This window comes from Gadus chalcogrammus, chromosome 23, assembly GCF_026213295.1.
Source record: "Gadus chalcogrammus isolate NIFS_2021 chromosome 23, NIFS_Gcha_1.0, whole genome shotgun sequence".
Classification (NCBI taxonomy): Eukaryota; Metazoa; Chordata; class Actinopteri; order Gadiformes; family Gadidae; genus Gadus; species Gadus chalcogrammus.
This window is the reverse complement of record NC_079434.1, coordinates 10940531-10961502: the sequence shown is the minus strand read 5'-3', so window position 1 is coordinate 10961502 and position 20972 is coordinate 10940531. Positions and strand designations below refer to the sequence as shown.

The 20972-nt window shown below is 42.2% G+C and overlaps 4 protein-coding genes and 1 non-coding gene across 6 annotated transcripts; 3 read left to right on the top strand and 2 right to left on the bottom strand.

Annotated features, from left to right (window-relative positions):
* Positions 1 to 1357: 1357 nt before the first annotated feature.
* chchd7 (coiled-coil-helix-coiled-coil-helix domain containing 7) lies at positions 1358 to 4937 on the bottom strand. 2 transcript variants are annotated; one of them, XM_056583933.1, is made up of 4 exons: positions 3527 to 4560; positions 3389 to 3448; positions 3174 to 3272; positions 1358 to 2395 (listed from the first exon to the last, which is right to left on the bottom strand). In XM_056583933.1, exons 2-4 carry the CDS (start codon positions 3440 to 3442, stop codon positions 2291 to 2293), a joined length of 258 nt encoding a protein of 85 aa, XP_056439908.1. In that variant the 5' UTR covers positions 3443 to 3448; positions 3527 to 4560; the 3' UTR covers positions 1358 to 2290. The 2 variants fall into 2 exon arrangements, with proteins under 2 accessions (XP_056439908.1, XP_056439907.1); XM_056583932.1 differs by lacking the exon at positions 3527 to 4560 and adding an exon at positions 4579 to 4937 and having other exon boundaries at positions 1363 to 2395.
* Positions 4938 to 5126: 189 nt separating this feature from the next.
* plag1 (pleiomorphic adenoma gene 1) lies at positions 5127 to 11355 on the top strand. Its single transcript, XM_056583911.1, is given in 4 exon segments — positions 5127 to 5430; positions 9080 to 9436; positions 10085 to 10430; positions 10432 to 11355. Coding segments are annotated over 3 exon segments (1518 nt in total). The 5' UTR covers positions 5127 to 5430; positions 9080 to 9188.
* Positions 11356 to 16001: 4646 nt separating this feature from the next.
* On the bottom strand, positions 16002 to 18244 carry mos (v-mos Moloney murine sarcoma viral oncogene homolog). Its single transcript, XM_056583927.1, has one exon. It carries the CDS (start codon positions 18133 to 18135, stop codon positions 17110 to 17112), a length of 1026 nt encoding a protein of 341 aa, XP_056439902.1. The 5' UTR covers positions 18136 to 18244; the 3' UTR covers positions 16002 to 17109.
* Positions 18245 to 18704: 460 nt separating this feature from the next.
* rps20 (ribosomal protein S20) lies at positions 18705 to 20212 on the top strand. Its single transcript, XM_056583931.1, has 4 exons — positions 18705 to 18814; positions 19485 to 19584; positions 19763 to 19836; positions 19993 to 20212. Exons 1-4 carry the CDS (start codon positions 18812 to 18814, stop codon positions 20173 to 20175), a joined length of 360 nt encoding a protein of 119 aa, XP_056439906.1. The 5' UTR covers positions 18705 to 18811; the 3' UTR covers positions 20176 to 20212.
* On the top strand, positions 19624 to 19695 carry LOC130377809 (small nucleolar RNA U54). Its single transcript, XR_008894384.1, has one exon. It is a non-coding gene; the product is annotated as a small nucleolar RNA U54 (small nucleolar RNA).
* Positions 20213 to 20972: the final 760 nt, after the last annotated feature.

The following is a 20972-nucleotide window of genomic DNA, read 5'->3' as shown; positions in this document are numbered from 1 at the left end:
CACATTAGCACATCCTTGGTTTACAGGAATGTATGAAGAACAAATATATTTTTCGAATCAGAAAACGATCAATCAAAAGTACTTTAGGAAAATATAGCATGTATGCTTGAGGTACCAATTTTTTTTTATGCATCTAGGCTAGACAAAAATGTAGGCATACATAGTTAATTTACTTATCACATTTGGAACATATGGGAGCCAGGGGGCGCAGTTTAGTAAGAGTCGGACTGAAGAATTAAGAGAACACATTAGCCAAATGCAGAAGTTATTTAATTATAATCAAGAATCATACAATTTATCAGTAAAAACACTGTAAATTTGGTTTACATTTCCATTTAGTTATTAAGTGACTTCCAGGTGAGGCAGAGACCAATCAAAGCATAGAATCCATAATAGATCAAAACAAACAACTGACGAGGGTGCCATAAGATTAAAAAACATAGGCCGGGAGATTAAAATGTAATTATTCATGTTAGTCAAATGTTAAGTAGTGTATCGCAACAAAGAATGTTCTAGATATAACATTGAGGATGTGGAGTGAGATGTAGAGTCGCAAGATGTGCATTCTGAATCATGCATAAGACTTAGAATCGGTGGGTTGACCAGAGAGTCTGGAGCAAGAACCAGGACAGGGGTTCTGTCAGGAACTGGAACTGACCGGTCTGATGTTTTACAAAGTGAATCTGCAAGATCAGAGACCGATGCAACATTGATGAAAAGCTATTTTTTTTACTGTGGCAAAGTATTTGTTTTAATGGGTTATGGGAAGACACTGGCAGCATTTACCATGCATCTTCAGGGAAACAATGGGTCTACATGATTCCTATGGGGAAATTTTCACATCGTGGGCAGTAGAATCAAAGGATTTAGGTCTGGTACAAACCATCAAAGGTGATTCATAGTGTACATTAATACTCATATGAAAGCAAGTCATTTTAAAAGGTCTCTAAAGATATTCACTGTGTTCTACAGAAAGAACCAACCTTATCATCCCACAAGAAACACCATCATTGTTCCTCTGTTGACCCACTTCAGATCATCCAAGTTTACATTTATCAATCAATGGAAATACAGCATTGAAGATTTTGTCACGAAAGTTATTGTACTCAACTGATCTCAAAGAATAAAATATTGATTAATTTTCCTGCCTGGAAGGGACTTTGTATAATCAAACCTCTAAGTAGGAAATATTGCTTTTTAAGATCATCTGATCAATGTTGCAAGGAAGTAAGAAATTAATGTTATAAATTCTAAACGATGCAGGCACAAAAAATCCCTAAAGACTCAATGTATGATATTTTAATTCAAACGGATGCATTGACAAGATTTCGTTTTCTAGTAGGAACCCTATGAATGAAATGCCATTAAAGATTATGTATAGACCTAGTAATAACTGGATGGACAGTATGCTGCGAACCAGCCAGCACTGTTAAATAAGCAGACACTACACTGAGTTACCCATCTGGGAGTGTCTCTTATCGGTGGGTAGAGGTAGTGCAGTCGTCCTGTCCCCAGGTCTGGCTCATGAAATTCGATTTTAAGATGACTGATTAGGAAACATACAGCCATGATAGCTTTAATTCTAATGCAAGGGACACTTGATGGGTTGGTAGGTCTCGTCATGGCTGAAACCCATTAGGTATCACATTGATTTGGACTTGCGTACGGATAACCTCTGTGGGTTAACAAACATATTGTCCCCTTTAGGGAATGCTACACCTCAGGGTTCTAGCGTTGTGGGTCCGTTTAGGGGCAACAGCCCATATGGAAAATGTATGATTTGTACTTAGTACATTGTGTGACGCTACAGCTTTGGGAACCTGTAGTAGGAAGTAAAAAGTGCAAAGTAACTGCGGTTGTAACATAGTAAGAGACATCTGGGACACGTGTTACACTTTAATGTATTATTTCACACATGACACAGCATACTGCTAAGTGTGTACAATATTCATCACTCTTCCATAAGATTTTACACATTATAATTTAACACAACACAACCACACATACAAACATGGATGGAGACCGAGCATCAGATACAGTATGTCTTTCGGATCCCAATTATAACCCAGCTTCGATAGAACCTACAGCCTCCTCTTCCCGCACCACCATGTTGTCTGGGAACACAGCCAGGTACTCTGCAGTGCAGTGTCCCGACAGCTACCACCCAGAGCTAACCAGGACGGGCCAGTCCAATCCATGGGCTCCTATGGGCTCCTATGGGCTCCTATCGGCCGGGCTGAGACCCAGAGGGCTGTCGTCAGGAGGAGGAGGAGCTCCCGAGGAGCCCGCTTCAGTACGGCTTGCCACCCAGCCCAGCCAGGATCTCCTTCCTCTCCTCAGCAGTGGGCATCTCCGGCTTCACCCCCTCTCTCCTCCGCTGCACCATGAGGTTATGCTTTAAAGAAACAAAAAGGAACATTCAAAGGGTTCTCATCTCTTTATTTGGAAATAAATGAGAGGTACTTGGCTTTGCACTATTTTGCCGGTTTGGCAGAACATCAATTGGCTGCTCGACTGATGCAAATATGACATACACCAAATTAACATTAATGGCCTCAAATGCTTATCTTCCATCAGAGAAACAGTGTTATAGAATCATAGTATCACGTTGTGGTCCGACACTTTTGTTTATCCCTTTTTTCATTGGGTTGGATAGTCAGGTGATGGGGTATTGAGAAGCATCATGATCAGAACATGTGATGCTGACACAACAGCCAGCATGTTGACATTGGACTAGACTTTAAAGCATTGACCAGGGTTGAACATCCCTCTCCTTGAAGTGCAGTTGCAGTAAATAGCCTTCTCTCTGGTTAGTATGTGTGCAATGCGTGCACTGCAGGTATGCTATTAAGTTACCACAAAATGACATCCCAAGTCACTGTGGCCGTTTTCCCAGAACCTCAGCGAACTCACAAACCAGGAGCTACATAGCCCTGCTTTGATCCCGCTTTCAAGAAGGACCTCAAGAGCATTGGCTAGCTTGTTGTAACGGAGAAACTGAGGACGCACACACAGTCCTTCTAGGTTGGTCTCGGCTCCTCTGACCTGTGTAGTGACGTGTGAGTTCTGTTCTGTGCCCGCAGGTAGGAAAGCATCTTTGGTGTTGACCTTGAGTAGCGTCTCTCAGGTCCTCTGTGTAATCATTTTTATAAAGCATTTCAGAAAATACTCACCCAATACTTCCTACAGTTCTTGTAGTTTATGAAATAGGGTGAACACATTGACTTGTCATAGTTGTGGGCTTCCAAACACCTTTGAGACCCATCACTTTCCTGGAGGGGAAGAAAAATACTTTTTTCTTTTAGGAACATTTTAAGATGAAAGTAACAAAGATTCTTAGGGCAGCTATTGAAATTCAATGCACTCTCCCGAAGCTCACTCAACTTACTTCGATGCATGGGTTGATGTCCTGATTACGGAGTTTCCGTGTGTTTTTATCCATTTTGACCTGCAAGAACAATAAAAAATAAATTAAGTGCATGGCTGGTACGGCATTAGCTTTAATATCCTCTATATAAATAAATACCTGTTTAGCCAGCCATTTCAGGTGAACTAATTTATACAAAGCACATCGTTGTGTTGTTTCATCATTATTTTCAAAGTTTTTCCTTCTTCATGGAATTGGTATCCAGGCAACCAAACACAATTTCATAACAGGATAACCCAATCAGAGCAATAAAACGTCTCACTCACTTTGGTTTCAAAGATCTTACAAAGCTGTTTCTGCTTCATGTGGAAATGCATGACTATCTCACAGGGTTGTTTATTTAAACGTGTAATGTGTAACTCTCAATGAACTCGGGATTTCTCTAAATAAAGTCTGAATAAAAAAGAAAAAGTCACAACATGCTTTAACTAGGGAAGGATCCAGCAGATCCACCTTGTGGGCATTTGGGATAATGGTATTGCATTAGTGTTGTCTCATATGCAGTATAAACCTAAACTATAGTTTAGTAACATCCTAATAACCCTGGCCCACATTCCCCGCAGCCACAAAGCCCTGGTTCTGATGCTTAAGAAGTACAAACGAAGCATTGCTCAGACATGAAAAGCTAAATAAAATAATGCAATTCAAATGCATTGTTTCAAAAATCTTAAATCATTGCTTAAGTAACCTATTATGTAGCCTAAAACCCCCTATAATCTATTATAAGTATATGAATACAATTGGAGTCGCGCAGACAAAAGCAATCAAACTCGCAAAGAAGTTGTCACTTCTAACCTAATTTATCATCAAATAACCTCCATACCTTATATGTCCTTATCTAGTCTATAAAGTAGGCTACAAGAAGTAGGCTACCAGATATGTTTTGAGAAACCGACCCTAGACCCAATATTGTGAGTTTGGGAAACAGCTGATTACAATTTCGCAGATCATTATGCAGCATTGAAACTTTGTTGACATTTTCTAAGTTGACCTTCGTTGAAATTGCCAAACCCATACTTTTGTATGGCATGGGCTACATTGAAATCGGTTTGTATGGACGATGCACACGAAACAGAACTACAACTAACGATACATACGAGACACGTAAAATTGACGTGCAACCAATACTGGTGTGCAGTTTGAAAGCTTACCTTTACAGTATGGACCACTAGCAACACAACAGTCAGGAAATGCACCTTGGTATGGCTTAGATCGAAGGTTACTCAACCACCACCACTTCTACCACAACAACACGCAGAAGGACAATTCTGCGGTTAGTCGTTTGTTTGGAAATTATACTGTCATATACAACGTCAGACTGGCATCACATGCCGTTTTAATTGTGTACTCTAGGCACTCGGTGGTAGTGGTTCGGTAACAGCGACCGCTGTAGCAGTTGACGCTTTACGACATGTAACTAGCTTCCTAGCAGCGGCAGTGAGCTGCCCACGAGGCTCCCGTCGAGCTATCTGCTGCTGCACTCACTGACCCGCACCGCCAGCAACAGCGCACCAGGAAACCCGGCCGCACGGTCACGGAGACGGACAGCCCGGCCAGCCAATGAGGCGCACTACGCACAGGATTCGCGTAGAAGGCCGAATAGAATGACAGGACAGTGGACCAATAGGTTAACTTTGCTGCTGTGTTAGCCAACCCATTGTTGTTCGTGAAAGCAAAACGAATCCCTAAAACGATTGACAGTATATCTAGCGAGTCCAAAAATTGAATTGAATTAAAAGGGACTGTAAATGACATTGAAATGAAAGTGACAGGACCTTACACAAATCAAAAATAAGAAATGGGAGGAACTACGAGGGGCGTGGCCAAATATAGTTTGGTTGGACTGAAGCGCATACACACAATGGCTGCTGGAAAGAGGCGAAAGCAAACAATTTTCAGGCCCGTCGCGTCTAGCAAAAAATATGAGAAAAAAATTATTAAAAATTCGGAAAATAGTTGAAAGTCAAGAAAAACCCAACAGAAAGGATGTTAAAGCGTCCGGGGTAAGTTTGGTGTGAAATAAGTAAATTGTTACTCAGTTCTTGAATTAAAATATCGGGGTTATTTAAATTATGGGAGAGGGGTGAGCTGAGGAAAAAGTTGGTGTTAATCAGTACCCAGTGTGGGACCACAGAGAAAACCAAGGGAAGGCTTAAGTAGGACTGAGAAAATTTAAATAAATTATTGTCATTCCTTATAGTGTTGTCATGTCGTATGTCCGTAAGTGTTAACAACCATAGGAGCTAACAGAATGAAGAAAACTGGAAAAACTTGATCCCAGTTAGTTAGTTTAGTTATTTTTAAATGTAATAACAACGGCACCGCGATGACCGCCGACAGGAACACACGCGCACTTGGATTCAATAATAGTGTCCAAAATTCATGCTGCCAGCATTCACATTGCATTTTGCCTCACATGTAGGCTTCATTATAAGCAGTGTAAACACAACCTTATCGAATGAAGCATCTCACTTGCAAAACGGTAACGCGAAATGCCCCAAAGGAGAAGGCAACAATGGCATTTGATCAGGGTCTTCTGCTCCGAGCTTCATGCGATCACACTTTCATCCATAGAAGATATTGATCAGCTACAAGTTCTCTTCCTCACCACTGAGATTCTTAAAACCCCCAATCCACAAAACACGGGAGAGACGCTGTTTGTCAACAAACTGACAAAATGGAGGGAGGACTTAAGACAAAGTAATTAGTTTATATATCATATATTATTGTTTTGCAATTATTCTGGCCAGTAGTCACTGTCTTTCCGACAGTTGTTAAAAGCCTAGTGGGTTTTGTGCTTGTAGCAGGTTGCAAATAACCTGACTGATTGGTATAAACAAGTAATGGCCCATCGTAGTAGATGTATATGTCGGTTGAATTAATGATCTCTAAACAAGTTTCAAAGCTACATAACATGGCCAGAGATCTGGGGAGGTACACAAACCCCGGTAGTGTAAAATCCTGAAAAATCTTCCTTATGTTGTGGTCGAGATGGCGATAGGCTACATGAGAAAGTTGATGCAACTTTGTGCAAGATTTTGTTATTGGATGGCCGAAAGTTGCCTCTTGATATGGTGATGGCTTTACTGAACACAATGCTAGCACCATGTGGTTAAAGTGGTTTAGTGCTGTGTTTATGATGTGGATTTTTAACCAATTAATTAAATAGACCTACACCATATTGGTTTCAATCCACAGTAGGCCTACTGGTTTCAATAGTTTGTCATTGGTTTTTTCATGATAGGATGACCACTGACTATTTGGTTCAATTGCAGTCTATGTGCTCATCATGTATTAATGCTTATGTCAGTTTGGTGTTTTTGAATTAATTGTTAATATGCTTTAAATCCTAATTGATTATTATGTGAAAGTGTTGAGGAGTGGTAGTGAAGGTCTGTTGCCAAACAGAAACTATTCTTGTTGTGAATCTGAGTAACAGAAATCCTGTATGCAAAAAAAGCCCAAAAAGCCTTGTTTTTAACTCTTTCTTGGTTTTGTTTACGTTGTTTACACAGGAGAATGTAGGTGTGTTTTAACTTATTATAAAGGCACTCAATATTAAGAGGGAGCATTATGTTTACGTGGAACAAATTAACTATGTCCTACAAAAAGTTATTGACACTATTGCAGATTTGAAAAGTGTTTCTGGAAATCTAGCTAAACAAGTTATATGATAGCTTCTGTTTTCTTATTATCTTATTATATTATCATTATTATTTGTATTATTATTATTATTATAATTATTATTATTATTATTACTATTAATACATATTATTTTGTGTGATAGACCCTTCAGAGCTGAATGTTTTTCAGAACTAAAATACTACTTTATTGAGTTATATATTTGTGGTACTCCTATTACCTAGTAATAGTAGTAGTAGGCTTTCATTAGTAGTCGTAGCAGTAGTAGTAGTAGAAGTAGTAGTAGTAGTAGTAGTAGTAGTACGCTTTCAGTAGTAGTAGTAGTTGTAGTACTAGTAGTAAACATTGTAAGAGTTACAATCAAATCAAAGGTTTGTAATCAACCCTGCATTAATGTTATGTATAAATTGTGGACTGATACTTTCCTCAGATCTTTCACTGATCATTGATTACCAGATACCCTAGCTTCTGGGTTCAATAAATCCCAGGATGCACCAATAAGTGCTCTTTAATAATCTTGTGTCTTCATATAGCGTTCTGTTTTTTTACAATCATCTGCGAACATTCTGATTTTGTGTTCTTTCTTGCTGTTGTTATTTATATCATTTCAAGTTTGTTGAATGTTAAGATCATCTTGTAGCAAGCATTGAGGGCTGTTTACATGATAAGTCTTGTTTGGTTTTTTATAATCGTCCTTTTATGATAAACTATACATTGTTGGATATCGTATGCCTCTATCCTCTGTTTATTCATAGCTTTCGGCTTTCAAAGTTGAGTTAAAAGTTAAACCATATTGGAAACAGAGGTATAGGGACAGAAAAGACCTCTTTGAAAACCTAATTATATATGTCACGTTAAAGACAATCTTGACTATTAAAGAAGAATATATTTTTAACTTTGTCACTTTTATAGGTTTTATAAATCTAGAAACACAAAACATTTGAACTACTTTCAAATTGTAAGAGAGATTGCCATGACATTTACTTATTTATTGTACTAATACTATTTCAAATGAAAACTACAATCGTATTGAAAATCAGTAGATGTTATTGCTTAACCTTTAATTATAATTAATCTGGAAGACCTAGAGATAGTTTTTGGTGTATGTTTATATTTCTAGAAAGCTGGGTAGAGGGGTTGAAACATAATGAAAAGAAAGGCAGAACACAGTCATGGGGCCTGACCTAAAGATCAGAACAAAATAAAAGTACATGAGAACGATTATCTTTTCCCATAATGACATTAACAAAATCTCTCTGGAAACCTTTACTTTAGATGTTTAATTTGTAGTTATTTAATGTGAGCAACACAGATGGGTTGAAGCAATCTTCATTTTTCATCCTGGCTCCAAGCAGGTTTTTGAATGAAATAGGAAAAACTTAGTTATAAATTAATCAGTTTAAATGTTACATTAAACCTTTGGTTTTGTTCATGCTACCGTAAAGACTGCTTCTTTATTTGGAGAGAATAAAACTAACAGGCTTTTCCAACGTGTTCTCAAAAGTGATTATGTCAAAAGTTCTGTGAGGATCTGAATGGCACTGAATGAAGATACTGTGTGATATTTAACGCTCAGAGATCGCGCAGCTGGCACAGTGCCAATTCTGAAGGGGCACTTGGATGATAGCAGAAACACTGTTTCCTAAAATAAAGCGCTTTTAAGTACAATGAAGTCGTTTAGCTTAATAACCATATTAAACAGCATTCAACTATATTCACCAAGAAATCCATATAATTTAACTATCATTTTTATCTAATTGTTTTTATGATCTTCTTCAAATTACATATCGGTGCGGTATTTCCAGTGTTGGCTTTTTTGCACAAATGGCTCCCTTAAAATGATTTGGGAAGTAGAATTTGAGAAGAAAACAAACCATGAGCCAAACTACATTCGTGTGGTTGGCAATATTGGATCAAAGTGCGCTGCATTAAAGTCCAGAGGAAGCAGCGATCCCAGCCCTCTTCTCATGTGCTTGTGTGTCATAAGCTAACGCAGCTCTGTCCTCCCAGGCCCCTCAGTCCTGGCCGTGTTGAGCACATAGCGCTGGACAGAGAGCCTGCCTCAGAGCGCGTCGGGCCCCGCGCCGCCGTCCCCGGAGCCGCTCTGCCTTAGGGTGCCATGGCCACGGGTCCCCAGGAGCCCCGTCCACACGTCCTGGAGAAAGCCAAACTCATGCCGGCCACCGGGAGGCGCAGGAGAGCCGAGGGGAAGCCCAAAAAGAATTTCCCCTGCCAGGTGTGCCAGAAGGCCTTCAACAGCGTGGAGAAGCTCAAGGTGCACTCGTACTCGCACACGGGGGAGCGGCCGTACAGATGCTCCCACCCCGAGTGCACTAAGGCCTTCGTCTCCAAATACAAGCTGCTACGGTACCGAGTCGTCATCTCCCCCCCATGCCTCTCATCTCTCTCTACACACTGACATGTACCGTGTTCTGATCCCTACACAACACTGTCCTGTCTATCGCTACACACTGACATGTACTGTGTTCTGATCCCTACACAACCCCGTCCTGTCTCTCTCAACACACCTACACAACACTGTCCCATCTCTCTATACCCTGACATGTACCATGTTCAGATCCCTACACAACACTGTCCTTTCTGGCTCTCTACACACCTGCACAACACTGTTCTGTCTCTCTCTCTCTCTGAACACACTGATATGTACCGTGTTTTGGCCCCTACACAACACTGTCCTGTCTCTCTACACACTGTTATGTACCATGTTCTTGTCCATACACAACACTGTCCTGTCTCTCTCTCTACACACTGATGTGTACCGTGTTCTTGTCCATAAACAACACTGTCCTGTCTCTCTCTCTACACACTGATGTGTACCGTGTTCTTGTCCCTACACAACGCTGTCCGCTGTCTCTCTCTGATCCTGTTGTGTTATGAATAGTATGCCAACATGAAACCCTTGTTTTATTATTTTCTGAAATGTGTGTGTGTCTGTGTTGTCTGTTTGTGCGCGAGCCCCCAGCCTGACCCCCATGTCTCTCTGTGTGTCCAAAGGCATACGGCGACTCACTCCCCCGAGAAAAACCACAAGTGTTCGTACTGTGAGAAGATGTTCCACCGCAAGGACCACCTGAAGAACCACCTGCACACGCACGACCCCTACAAGGAGGCATTCGCCTGCCCGCAGTGCGGCAAGAGCTACAACACTAAGCTGGGCTTCAAGCGCCACCTGGCCCTGCACGCCGCCCACAGCGGCGACCTCACCTGCCAGGTGTGCCTGCAGCCGTACGCCAGCACGGCCGTGCTGCTGGAGCACCTGAAGACGCACGCCGGCAAGTCGTCCAACGGCGCCAAGGAGAAGAAGCACCGGTGCGAGCACTGCGAGCGGCGCTTCTACACACCGCAAGGACGTCCGCCGCCACATGGTGGTGCACACGGGCCGCAAAGACTTCCTGTGCCAGTACTGCGCCCAGCGCTTCGGCCGCAAGGACCACCTGACGCGGCATGTGAAGAAGAGCCACGCGCGCGAGCTGCTCAGGGTCAAGACGGAGCCGGCTGACTCCCTGGAGACCTTCGTCTGCGACCTGACGCCTCAGCTCGCGGGCTTCAAGGGCGAGCTTTCGCCCCCCCCGTCAGCGCCGCTCCCACGGCCGCTGCAGCTCAACATGTACGCGGCGGCGGCGGCGGGGGCGGCGCCCGGCCTGGACCCGGAGCCCTTCCCCGGGCCCATGCACCCCTTCTCGCTGAAGTACCCGCTGGGACAGCCCAGCTTTACCTCATACGGTGCCATGTCGGTGGCGCAGGAGCGCGAGCAGAGCCTGAAGGGGGAGCTAGAGACCTACCTGATGGAGCTGCAGAGTGCCATGCCCTCCTCCTCCGCCTCCTCCGCCTCCGCCGCCTCCGCCAGCGCCTCTGCCTCCGCCACCCAGCTCTCCGTCTCCAAGCTGGAGCTGGGGCCGCAGGTGTTGGCGGAGGAGGGCGGCGAGGCCTCCTCCATGTCCAAAATGCCCGCGTCGGGGCCGGCGTTGGGGCCGGCGTTGGGGGTCATGGCGGGCGAGGCCCTGGCCTCTTCCTCCTCCCTGCTGGACTTCTCGCAGCTCTTTAATTTCCTGCCCCTGCACGGCCCGCCGTACCACCCTGCGGGGGCGGGCCCCTCGGTGACACTGGGGGCCCCGTACCCCCCCGCCCACGAGCCCGCCGCCCTGGTCCGGTCCCCAGAGGGCCCCGAGGCCAGGGAGGGGGCTCTGCAGGGGCTGCCCGCTTCCTTCATTTCCAACCTGAGCGCGCCCACCACACTGCCCCGCTTCCACCAGGCCTTCCAGTAACGCCCACGCACTGCTGCTGGCATGTACAGGGTCCCTAAGGCAGCCTAGCCATGTTTCCTCTCTCTCTCTTTCTCTCTCTCTCTCTCTCTCTCTCTCGCTCTCTCTCTCTCTCTCTCTCTCTCTCTCTCTCTCTCTCTCTCTCCTAACACATGACAATGCTCTTTGCCCCCACCAGTACAGAACGTGCCTCCCCTCGACCCATGTGGAGGGGGTGACTCCGGCTACTCTGGACGCATTATGATGCCAGTAACATGTTTTGTATTTTGTTGTTGATATGATATCATGAGCACTTCTGTCCAGTGAATAGGATAACATATGCAGACACTGACACCAGCAGCGACCGACGTACGTGATGTCAGGCACCGACAGTAGTAGGCAAGTTCTGCAAAACTCTTAAGGGGTCACGTTGGGATGTGTTGAATTGGGATTTACCTTCTTTTTTTTTGTCCAACAATCTTTATAATTCCCAATACCACAGACCACCACTTACTCAGCCAGTGTTAAACTTTGACAGAATGCACACTAACTTATATTGGGATTTAAATATAGACTAATTGGCGTAGAAATACGTTTGCAGTGATATTTTCTATCTCTAACCCCCCTTCTTGGCCCGACCTTAGTGTGCAAATTGGTGCATTTAACATTGATCTTCATATAGCACTTTGAACTTTTGTGATATGGGATGTGGTCACAAATTATCGATGTTATATGTTTATTTTCTGTTTTACTTATATAGAATTGTAGCCAGACAGATAGACATACAGACTGAAGAAAGAAGTCATCTATTGTTATAGAGTAGGTACTCAATAGCAACTCCTGGGCAACAGTGTTATTTGACTATATTACTTCACTTCGTTATTTCACTGCATTAGAGTTCACGCAAAAATGTATAATTTTTTATGAAATCATCGGATGATTCATGTAACCGACAAAAGCCAACAAGAACATAAGTCAGTCGAGTCATTCTTTATCATGTTTCTCAGAGAAGAGCCAAACTTATGCACAATCATAGAACAGGCAAACTTTTTCCGCATACCACCACAATGTATCTTACTGTTCCCTACAAAAACAAATGCACCACAGGATTGAAGAAGCACTTAGTGACAAGAAGCAATAGTGTTCAAGGGAAATTTAGTCTTTATATCCTTCTGCTCTTTCTGAAACTCCTCAAAGGGGCTCTAACTATTCTTCAGTTCTTTCCGTTAATCAACCACAAACCAAAGTCTACCAAATGCAAACTTGGCTGCTAGTTTATTTTATTGTTTTCTTCAACAATGCACAAGGTTATCCAGACACGTGAAAAGACTCCGGCTGGTCTAGTCAGCGCCTTGACGCTAAGGTTTTAGCGACATCTAGTACTATCGTGTTTCAGTATTCTACCGTATCGTGCTCTTACCCTTTAAACACTCCGGTCGGAGGAACCAGCAGGTTCCCCGTGTCACTCTGCCGCTGTATGGTCGTCCAAAGCATCGCTATGAGGGACATGGAGACACAAAGGAATCATTTCTGATGTTTTTCAACATGGCTACTGAGCTGCTATCGCTGACCTCAACCAACTCAACTATGCTTACAATTTGCACCTTGCAGACATGCCTGCAAACAAAATACACTTTTTTAAGGTTAGAGGTTCGCTTATGGACAGTCAAGTCAATTAGCAAATGTGTTGTTCATAACCTTGGCGTGAAACTAAATAGGCCTATACATATTGATGAATCTGACTTTGGACCTCAAAGTGTATATTTTTATGACCCCTTACATTGACCCTTTAAAAGTTGTGCAAAAAAGACTATGTTGTTTAATATAACATTGAACTTAACTTTAACACTTTGCCTTTGTGAATATAAACTATTTTTATTATGGAAGGTCAAGAGGAGCCTAGTTGTAAGTGGAGACATCCAATTAAGAAATCGGTGATCATTTGGTCGATTAACCATCCTTCATATTTGTATTCACATGAATTGAAGCAGTTGTCATTTCAGGAACGGTGCTCTAAAGCTATTATTGGTGATCAATCATGCTAATAAGTTTGGCTTTGTGGGCAATCCCTCCTTTCTTGAATACAAGATATTCATAAAATAATGAACCATGGTTGGTTGGGAATTTTTTGGGATCTTATTCCAGACTTATTCTTGCAATGCCAGTTAAATAAGCACTTAACACAGTTCAGTTAATCCGTTAAACTAGTTTTATAAACATTGTGATTCCACAGGCAAACTTTACAAAAGCATGTGGCTCAAAGTTAACATTCATGCAAAACAATTCTGCAAAAAAATATATATATATATCTTTTGGTTTATCACTTTACACTATTACCACAAATAATCAACAGATAACGTACAGACTATTTTAAAGTGCCAATTGGCATAATTGCAAACATTAATCAAAAATAACGATTTGTCATAAACTAACTCTGTATGAAAGAAATGTGCCAGTATCCTAATGGGGCTATTAGAATGATCGCACATGAAGGAGGCCTTGTATTGCCATAGATTGAGACATCAGAAGTGAGAGCCAAAAGTTAGCCTTGCCTCAAACTGTTTTATCTCACACCCCAAAGGTGCTGAAACCATGCAGCCTCAAAGTGCCTGAGTCACTGAAGGAGATAAGCAACAGTGGCGCCTAGGGCTAGCCCATCACATCCAACCTTCTACAGTAGCCATGTTGCTTGACCATCAACCGAGGAAAACGTTACTGTAGACATCGTTAAAGCTGCCGCACCGATTGCCTTTGTGAAAATTGCTCCATTGTATACTAATTATTGTGCGTACATAACCCAATAGTGTTGTCATTTACCTCACACAGGCATGTTTTTTGTTTTTGTTTGCTCCACTACTCCAAAAGGTTAACAGAATAGTGTTAAATATCCTACTTCTTTTCATTGACAAGGGGCTGAGGAAATATGAATGGAAACTAGTGTAACTGATTTGTGGGCTGTGTTTTATTTTGGGATTTGGAGATGAATGTTTAATGTGTTTTTTTAGTTTTTTTAAAGAAGCGTTATGGAAGTTTCCTCTTTGTATTTTGTGAAGGTTTGTGGTTTTACAGGAAACGTTAGCAATGGAAATGTTTTTGTTTTGTTTTTGTTGTGTAATCATAGCACTTTTTGTAAATGCTTTTGTTTCCTCCCATTTTTTTTTGTTTAAAAACCTTTATTACAAAATGTGTAGAAGATATATTTAGCTCTTTAGAGAACAATAACATGTAAATATGATATAAATTGTTTTATTTTTAAAAGGTACAATTTTGACAGTGTTTTTCCTATCAAAGTGTCAATTTTGCTTTGCTTGCACAAGCGTTCTGTGTATCTCATTGGGAGGCCCTTTATCAAAAACATAACTTTAATCCCAACAATTGCTTTACAGGCCACATATCAGAAAAGGCCCATGGCAAACAATCGGCTATCTTAGGTTAGATCAATAATATAATTAATATTATGTAGCACTTAACCACACACTTGGATCACATTTAGTTCAATTGTCAGTTTAAATCGACCATTGAACACGTCACAACATGACACAGGGATATTGAGAACACTCAGCTATTGACCTCAGCGTTTCTTCCTTACTTTTGGTAAAGAAGTAACAAATACTACTTGATTTTGACCATTACATTATTTTCTAACTGAAGACTTATGTACTTGTATCATAATGTCATCAGGCATACATCATGCATTTTTGGGAGATATTACTTTAGATGCTTAATTTTAAGCAGTTATATTTGTTGCGGTGGGGGTAAAACGCCTGTTTAGAATGTAAAGCCACATTTGACCCACTCAAAGAACCCTCATCCATACATCCAGAGGAGCTGTTCAGTGCAGGCAGTGCACACTTACAGAGTAGACAATGAACATAAGACGCTTGTCAGTGAGAGACACAGACCTTTTAGCAATTCATGTCAACCTTCTTTATAAGCTTCAGTGGTACCAGTGAACCTTATTGAATGTGTCTGTAAGAAACACTGCAATACTGCAATATTTGTTTTGGTATTGGATAAAGCTGCTAACATATACTTCTCGAGCGCCACAAGGTGCTACCAACCTCTTTTCTAGTTCTTAATTGTATCGTTTTTACAAACAAAATATCCAATTTCATTTTAGCTGAACTGCCGGAATGTGTGCTCGGTTGTACTATATAGCTATATCTATTTTTTATTTGTACTGTGACTTTTTTGTAGTCTTTGTTTTTTGACGGACTCGCCTGTAATATCACATGCTTTTTTTTGTTTTCTCTTCACCTGTGTGTTGTGGTATTGGGCGATGGCTCCGCTGCAGGAGCCCCCCCTAGTGGACGATAATAGAAAGTGAAGACAATGATAGTTCCCTCCACACCACATGTCTCAAAGATGAGCTGAGGAGTTTCAGAGCAAACTGCATTCCAGCCATGTTGGTTTTTGTTTTTCGTCGCATTTCAACATCCTGTGATGATGACAATGATGTTGATGATAGAATGAAGTTGCTAATCTTCTATATTTTACTTTAAAAATCTATTTTACAAACTACTGTTGTATTTTTATAAATATAGGCTAAGTAATTCACACAAGCATATATAAATATATAAAAAAATAGAATATATATGTTTATAAGTTGTGTAAAATAGAAATTAATGCTGCAGCTTTTATCTTTTTGTAACATTGACATCATCCAAAGAAACAGATTATTTATTGTCTGGCAGAATAACAGGATTTGGTCTTCACACTTTGCTGCTATGAGTGAAAGAAGAGCTGCAGTCTTCAACTCCTGTGTTTTACACAATGTAATGAAAGTTCAATAAAGACTAAAAGAAGGATCCGAAAAGGGCTGTTTTTCTGATGTTCTTGCTGTGTATCGCTGTGTGTCTTTGTATGTGTCCATTTAGGGCCGTTAGTCTGTTGTATGAAAGTCACTATTGTTGGTAGTGCATGTGTATTCAAATACAACACATCTTCCCCTAAACAATTCTTAATTTTAAGTATTGATTCATGCAAATTATTACATGTTAAATCAGATATCCACCACAAAACTTTTAATAAAAAAAGTTACCCTTGTGACTTCACAAGGGTAATAACTCCACACTAGCCTGTCACTATTAGACCAGAGCAAGTTTCTGCCCTTTATTTACATCCCATGAAGCAGTTTCAAGACTGCCTGGCTTTAAGGACATGGCTCCTAGCTTTGGAACATTTCTTGTGATGGCTGCAAATGAGCCGAGGGGAACATCGCTTGCCAACAGCTGGTGTGTTCTAAGGATAGTCTATGGAGGCCACGGTGACTTGTGTTGATTGAGCCGAATATATAGCAACAAACAAGGCTATTCTTTGACAGCCATAATCATATGATGGATATAAATAATCCCATAATAGAGTGAAGTAGGAACACTTATTTTGATTCATTAGCCAACCTGCATTTTGTTGTCATATTTCCTTCAGGAGAGGTTTGACATTTAGATATCCTGAAATAGACAATATTCAAGACAATATAAAGACAAAAATTTAATAAATTCCCAACACATTAAAATGTCATGATCACATCATCCATACAATACAACATTCAGATGAAATCCTTAAACAATATAATTAAAACAGACATTTGTATAAAAAATAAATTGATATTTTCACGATAACAAAAACATACTAGTTAATAGCGCTCTTTTAGTTTTAAAGGGTGCGAGGGGACACAATTGAAATAGTTGGGAAAGACTAAAAATTAAAGAAAGTACCATTTTAGAAAATAAACATTTTCATCGAAACAAATGCACCTGCCATTAGAACCCCGGCCAGTCAGGGTCTGGACCGCAGCTCCTCCAGAGCCACCAGGACCTCCTCGGCCGTGGGCCTGGAAGCTGCCTCACCGCTCCAGCAGCGACACACCAGCGTCCGGCAGCTTAGAGCATGCACCCCCTGGGTCGGTCGGAGCAACGGCTCGTCTTCCAAAGGCGGCCGCAGATTATAAGCCACGACCGCATACAAAACGTGTTCCCTGTCCCCTGGGTATGGCTGCTCCCTGGTGATCAGCTGCCACAACGTGATCCCGAACGAGAAGATGTCGGCTTTTGGGGTGATGCTCTCTCCTTTGAGCAGCTCGGGTGCTCGGTGGGTATAGGTGCCCCCGACGTTTTGCAAACAGGGCGTGACGGAGCCTGCCTCACATGCACGGTCCACTTGAACCGAACTGCCAAAATCGACGATTTTGCAGATGTCCCCGTTTGAAACCAACACGTTTGCCGGTTTGATGTCTAAATGGACAATGCCGTGGGAATGCAAGAAGCGGAGGCCTTGGACGATATCTGCGGAGTACCTGAGACAAGTGTCCTTCCCAAGAGCGTCTGCAGAGCCATAGATGATGTGGTGGAGATTTCGGCTGCCAACGTACTCCATCAGTATCGTGCCAATGTTGTTCTCGTTCTCCGAGTTGGCGGGGACACACGTCGTCGCTGCGATCACGTGCACCACATTTTTATGCCGAAGATGTGCGGCGTTTAGTTCTGCCCAAAAGCTTTGTCTGGAAGCCAACTTATTCTTTGAGCACTTTTTCACTTTCTTAACCGCGATTGTGTCCCCGAAGTACGTCGCCTTGTACACCGAACCGAACCCTCCGGAGCCTATCTGCTGCATCGCCTGCAGCTCTTTCCAATGAATCACCGACGACCACAGCTTGCTCGCCACCTTCCCGTGGAGCCTTTGAGCAGGCACGTTCAATGTCGTAGCATTTGCGTATTTGGTCAGTGGACTACTGCAAACTCCGATGCTGAGAGACGGATAAAAGTCTTTCGGCAGCAGGCGAGTCACGGGTATTGGAGAAGGCATTTTTGCTTGTAGGTCCTACACTACGACTCACGATACAAGCCACGCTGTCCACAAACACACAGTCTTACAGGTGATGGTGATGCCCAGGCTGATTAAGGGCTTTTCACTTTGTAGCGCCACACTGCTGTCACGTGACGGCTTATTATCTTGGGCGTTCAAAGGAAGCTCTCAAGTGGTTGTCCATACTCTCGTTTTGTCTATTGACCCATATCGCACCAAGGAAATATACTTGTTTGAAGAAGCAAAGCCTATAACATAAAAAATAGGTAGCCTATCGATATACCCTTCTTGATAAAGGAAACTATTTAATAGTATCTAATATTGAAAAAAAGAAAAACAGACAAAAACAGTGGAATAAGTTTATTTATACTCCATATACAGGCAGGGCTGTGTACACTCATGGATAATAAGTACGTCTCAACTACTGTGCACACGCCGGCGAACTCCTCTGACCACTAGAGGGTGCTGCAGCCTCTTGGGTCTATTGGAACACGTGTAGCCGACTATAGCCGCCGAAGAAGCAGGGAGGCGATGTCCCGGATGTAGGCACTACTTAAAGAAGACGAGGCCGAGTTTCTCTCTCTCTTAGTGCTTATCATCACCCGGTGGCGTCCATTCCTGGCTCACCGCTGTTCGCTTGGAGTACTTACGAATAAGTCGGTCAGGAATAATCAAAATGGTAAATATTGGCGTCACTTTCGATATGGATTTACTTGGTTTATTTACAAATATGTTTTGTGTATTTATACAGTTGCTGATTTGCAGAGATAACTGCTCACTATGCTAACACTAGCTAGCATAGTGAGCTGGAGCTGGGCACGTGGTTTATTTATTTTTTCCAGTGTAGTAAAGCTATGGGGTGAATGTCGATAACCCCTCTTGTGGATATATCTTATCGGTGTAGAAGCCTTCACCTTAACGTCAACCCGAGTGTAACCAATACCTTCACATGGCGGGAAAAGGCGGCACACTTCACTGTGTTTCTGCCTAACTGCGTTGAAGTGTAATGGTTGTATATTAACTAATCGAATCTCAATGGTTATGGCCTAAATGGTCATTACCTGTCGAGTCGGCTGTATTCGAGATGTCACTAACTAAACCATCTGCCCACGTTTCCAAGTCAAACGATTATGGTCGAAGCGTAATGGTTCGGACCAAGCTGCATCCTTTAAGGAACAACGTAATGGACAGATGCCTCATCCAATTACCTGTCAAATATTTAGATTAGGTGCCTGGCCATGTCCAATTTTAGTAGAAGACTACTCAAATGGCTAACAAGCCGTCTGGAGTTCGAATGGTGGCTGTTTTGGACGGCAGCTGATCAAGTGATTAATTTCTCCTTGTTTCAGGCTTTCAAAGAAACCGGCAAGGCCCCGGCGGAGACCGAGGTGGCCATCCACCGCATCCGAATCACACTCACCAGCCGTAACGTCAAGTCCCTGGAGAAAGGTAACTTCGACCTTTTGTGTTTTGCCTAATTTTGAAATCGTGCGATGAGGATAAAAACTTTTTATCTTTGATAAAACGTGATGACCAAAAATACGCTATTCTGAGCAATGTTCGAGTAAAGCGTGCAGTCTGACTGCGTAGAGACATGTTCTTAATGTGATGTTTCTTTCCACATCAGTCTGCGCCGACTTGATCCGTGGGGCCAAGGAGAAGAACCTGAAGGTCAAGGGGCCAGTCCGCATGCCAACCAAGGTATTAAACCACCACATATCTGGTTTAAGCTGCGTACAAGTGTCCTGCGGGCTCAACATTGATGATTAAAACTATACGTGACTAATGTCTCGTACTTGATAAACATAAAAGGAGGTTTTTAAATGTGTTTTCTAAATATGCCATCTCTCCCTTCAGACCCTTCGCATCACCACCAGGAAGACCCCCTGCGGTGAGGGATCCAAGACCTGGGATCGCTTTCAAATGCGGATCCACAAGCGTCTCATCGACCTTCACAGTCCATCTGAGATTGTGAAGCAGATCACCTCCATCAGCATTGAACCTGGCGTAGAGGTGGAGGTCACCATCGCAGACGCATAAAAAGCACTTTTGTAATAAAAAGTGAAACGGGATAAAATGTGTCTGTCATGAATAACAGTTCTCTGCTTGATGTGACCGTCTCAACTGCTTGCATTGAAAATAATGTTTAACCAGCAAGTCCTGCGATAGTCATATCTTCACTACCACTACTCTTTAAATGCGCAGAAATATAAATCACTTTATAGTTTAGTAGGCCTTTCCTTATCAAGGTCTTGTAGAGTTGTAATGAATCATTGTTGGTGTTAAAATAGTTCCACTGGCCTAATTCAATTAAACCTATGGGTAGTGGTTGTCGTAGTTGAACATCCTAGGGTCCAACAAAATCGAATATTGCATGAAGTCTCAATGCTTAATGAGGCTAGACCTTCATTCTATAGTTGAAATATAACATGCAAGCTGTCTGATTATGGCCACTGGCTGCATCCTGATAAAACACTCACCTGAAAGCTTAGGTGCGTGAGCCACATAATGAAGGTCTAGATATTTAAATGTGAAAAAACCAGTGTAAACGTGATGAATGGGTCTAGTCCACGCGCCGCTTTTACCCTGCACAGATGTCAAATACATAAAACCAGACCCCTTTGAGGTTATCTCTACACGAGCAAATGCCTCCGCGACCGTGTGGGGGGAACTTCAAAAAACGAAATATTACATAAATGATAGGCAATCGGTAGCTAATTATAATACCATATAAGTAGCCTATAATAAAAAAATATGTCAAAATAAGACCTTCATAATCTGCACATGTTGATTGTTCTTGTAACGATGTCATTATAGTAACGTGTGGTAGATCGAGG

Coding starts and splice junctions, on each gene's coding strand:
- rps20 (XM_056583931.1), top strand. Junction 19,585..19,762: donor CGTCAAGTCCCTGGAGAAAG/GTAACTTCGACC, acceptor TTTCCACATCAG/TCTGCGCCGACTTGATCCGT. Junction 19,837..19,992: donor CAGTCCGCATGCCAACCAAG/GTATTAAACCAC, acceptor CTCTCCCTTCAG/ACCCTTCGCATCACCACCAG.
- mos (XM_056583927.1), bottom strand. CDS start 18,135: ATGCCTTCTCCAATACCCGTGACTCGCCTGCTGCCGAAAGACTTTTAT.
- chchd7 (XM_056583932.1), bottom strand. CDS start 3,442: ATGGATAAAAACACACGGAAACTCCGTAATCAGGACATCAACCCATGC. Junction 3,273..3,388: donor ACATCAACCCATGCATCGAA/GTAAGTTGAGTG, acceptor CTTCCCCTCCAG/GAAAGTGATGGGTCTCAAAG. Junction 2,396..3,173: donor AGAACTGTAGGAAGTATTGG/GTGAGTATTTTC, acceptor GTTTCTTTAAAG/CATAACCTCATGGTGCAGCG.